This window comes from Charadrius vociferus, unplaced genomic scaffold, assembly GCF_000708025.1.
Source record: "Charadrius vociferus isolate BGI_N301 unplaced genomic scaffold, ASM70802v2 scaffold999, whole genome shotgun sequence".
Classification (NCBI taxonomy): Eukaryota; Metazoa; Chordata; class Aves; order Charadriiformes; family Charadriidae; genus Charadrius; species Charadrius vociferus.
The window spans coordinates 186,968-190,326 of record NW_009658627.1 but is presented as its reverse complement, the minus strand read 5'-3'; the positions used below and the strand labels follow the sequence as shown (position 1 = coordinate 190,326).

The following is a 3,359-nucleotide window of genomic DNA, read 5'->3' as shown; positions in this document are numbered from 1 at the left end:
TTCCACTGCAAATATAGACTCAGACTATCAAAGTTGTGTGTTCCTAATGAAAAATTCTCCCTGCATCCAAAGAGAAAAATAAGAAATGCAAAGAATACAAGCTCAATATACAGCTCTGAAGATGGACCTCTATCTATTGTAGATCCATATAAAGCAAAAGAACATAGTGCTTTGCTTCTCAGAAAGCTGCCTCTGTTTGGCAGTGTGTTCCATAAATGCAGCTGCTATTACGACTTTAAAACATACTATTTAAAAATTCTTCATCAAGAATACCTTTTAATTCTTTAGAGAATGAAAGACAATAGGACTAAACAAAAAAAATGAAACATGATGATCTTTAAACGTCAATGCATCACACAAATACAAAGTAGTCAAATCTAGATATAAAGTCTGCTATTTTCCAGACAAAGCTATTTTAAGTTTGAGATGAACCTACAATGTATTTGCCCAAGAGGAGTTCTGTCATACAAGAGCAGACAAGTTCTTGTCAGAAACATTTATTAAACAAAGCTGATACCAATGCACATGCAGTCAAGTTAACACCCCCTAATAAAAAAAACCATGTCGCTCAACACCAAGATTATCTTCGCTTCTGGAAGATGTTGCCACGGCCCATACCACGGCCTCTTCCTCTTGCAGCCACTGAAGAAAGAAAACATCAGGGATGACATGGATTTGACATAACTGCATATTTATCTCAACAACCAACAAGCAAACCAAACAACACTCCAAGTCTCCTGCTTAGAAGCAAGGAAGCAAGGCTATCCTATGAAGTTCAGAAAGCGATACAACAGGAAAAAGTTTTCTGTGAGAAGAACCAGAACTAATGGTTACACAGCTTGTTACTTAGAACGGATGCAGTGGAGTATTCATCACACTTTGTGTTCCTTCTAATCTGACACACAAATTTGTAGCCCAAGAGACTTAAAAGCCCAGTCTTCCAAGGTTTTGCAACTGAACTCAATACGTTTCAGCAGATGTTACTCCCCCACATAACCTTACTGCATTTGCTAAAGTTAATCAAGGACTCTGCAGCCCATGACTATTACTCAATCTTGTTATAATTAGGCTGTTCCCCTGAGAAAGGTACAAATGAGAGTGAACTACAGAATGGCTAATAATTACAGCTTCCCAGTAGTTTAAGTACCTTCTTGATAACTGAATTTGTTTTTCTACAAAAGCTTAACAAGAACACCTGGATTCTTCCCTAAGTATTCCAAACAGCTAGTGGCCACAATCACTGGAAAACAGAAGATGAAGTTTTATATAAAGCCTCTGTTTAACAAGACTACTCTAAATAAATAATCTAAATTATTGTAGCATCAATAGTACATATTCAGGTAACCGGGGAGTCTGAGTCTTGACTCCCACCATAAGATGAAATATACAGAAAAACAATATACGAACAAGTAATCTTTCAGTTTCTTACACCTTACTTTCCTCAGTGATAGCGATGACAGTTTTCCAGTTCTTCTACAGCAAAAAGGAGCGGGGCTGGAGTGGGTGGGGGAAAGCAGGGCAGACACAGGACCATAAACAAATTGTACTCACCTTGAGCTTTGAGAATAGCTGCTTTTCCTCGCCCAGCTCCAGACCCCTGGTTTTTATTCTTCATGCTCTTTAGCATAGGAGCGTTCTTCAACATATCTGGTAGAATGAGAAACCGTATCTTGCTACCTCTGATGTACACCTGTTCAAGCTGTGCCACTCGTCCATCTCTGTATGTCACCGTTATGTTGGACATCTGAAAAAAAGATCAGTTGGTGCTCAGAGGCTTCTAATCCTGTTCTGCATTCCTATTTCTCTCGCCTGCAGAATACACAGCCAGGATTCAAGTACTAGAGCCAAAGACTTTCCAAGCATACTGCTCTCTCAACTACAGTTGTGACACAAGGCATCCAGGATTATTTAAACATACTCCTAAGCCTGTTACTTTTCAAGCAGGCCCAGGATTTTTGCATTCTCCTCAGTTTGCAAATTAGTTTTATCAGCTTTGTTAGTTTGGTTTTCTTGTATTGAGTAAGTTTTAATAAACCTATTCTAGTCCTAACTATTAAGGAAGCATTTTGATTTCAACAATGACCAAATTCAACCAAAATTAAGCCCTCTTGGGATGACTAAAGTAAAATGTGTTAAAAAACCCTTCAATTTCTTAAATCAAGTTTGTTTATTGTTACACTGAGTGGCTTTAAAGAAAGAACTCCAACAAAAACATTGTTCACAGAACAGAATCTTAAGAACCCTGATATTATTGACAAGAATACCCAATCTAACTCTAAAACTGGAAAGAATAAGGTCTGGCTTCTTTGGCACCTTCAGTAATCCTGAACCCACTTCACTACGGTAAGACAGCATACATGCACCAATACTGTTTTCTTTATCCTAAGACTAAAAGCAATGGTGTTTTAATCAAGCTGCCAATAAACTAGCTATCAGCCTTTCCAGGCACCCATCCGACAGCCTTCCCTCCATCCTTCTGAAACAGGTATACCTGACAATTCATGTTGTCTTCAGCTTCAATAAGTTTGCCTCGGTAAACTTCTCCTGTGTTGGTCTCACATGTCACAATATGGCCTTCAGCCTCATGCAGGACTTTAATTGGCACTCCAATCGACATGTTTGCAGTGCTGTGGCTCTACACCTGAGACGAGAAAAAACACAGGACATAATTACAAAGAAAGTTGTAGACTAGGTTTTACCTACACAATCCATGATCTTTCCCAGTGTAAAGCACTGATTTTCTCTCTTGCTCAAGCACACCATATGCTTTAACAATGCGTTAGTAAAACTTCTCTAGAAAGATGCCTATGAGAAGAAAGGACTTAAAAGAGCAGCAAAACTAAACCTTTTCCAGGTCTTTTTTAGGAAATTCACTTGTGAATACCAGATAACGGACCACTCGTATAGCCAGGTGCGTTTCAAAGAGAAGCAGCCCCAGGAGCATCCCATAACGGTACAGCCAGCCTGACGGCCGATGAGCAAAGCTGGACCTGTGGCTGCCCCAGCCATCCTCGCCGCCCACACCACCAAAGCGAGATACTCTACCACGAGGGAGCCCAGCCCAGCCCACACACCGCACCGCAGCCCCGCGGAGCCCCCCGAACCGCCCTCCTTCACTTGAAGGCCCCCAACCTCAGCCCTGCCCCAGGGGCAGAGGAGGGCCCAGGGGCAGAGGAGGGCCCCGGCCCAGCCCACCCCTGCCAGAGCCCCCGAGGCCTGCGGACGCCCCCCCAGGCCCGGGCGTCCCCCAAGGAGCCCGCAGGCGCCAGGGGAGACGGGGCAGCTCGGATGCTCACCCGGAGAGCGAGCGGGGCCCGGGGACACGCAGGACGCCTGGGAAGCCCGGCCGGGGCCAGCCC

General features: G+C 43.2%; 1 protein-coding gene across 1 annotated transcript; it reads right to left on the bottom strand.

Moving 5' to 3' along the window:
* Nucleotides 1-481: 481 nt before the first annotated feature.
* SNRPD3 (small nuclear ribonucleoprotein D3 polypeptide 18kDa) lies at nucleotides 482-2,643 on the bottom strand. The gene is made up of 3 exons (XM_009893203.1): nucleotides 2,492-2,643; nucleotides 1,552-1,744; nucleotides 482-642 (listed from the first exon to the last, which is right to left on the bottom strand). Exons 1-3 carry the CDS (start codon nucleotides 2,615-2,617, stop codon nucleotides 581-583), a joined length of 381 nt encoding a protein of 126 aa, XP_009891505.1. The 5' UTR covers nucleotides 2,618-2,643; the 3' UTR covers nucleotides 482-580.
* Between the last annotated feature and the right edge of the window lie 716 nt (nucleotides 2,644-3,359).

Coding starts and splice junctions, on each gene's coding strand:
- SNRPD3 (XM_009893203.1), bottom strand. CDS start 2,617: ATGTCGATTGGAGTGCCAATTAAAGTCCTGCATGAGGCTGAAGGCCAT. Junction 1,745..2,491: donor AAGACAACATGAATTGTCAG/GTATACCTGTTT, acceptor TCTTTTTTTCAG/ATGTCCAACATAACGGTGAC. Junction 643..1,551: donor AGCTATTCTCAAAGCTCAAG/GTGAGTACAATT, acceptor TTCTTTCTTCAG/TGGCTGCAAGAGGAAGAGGC.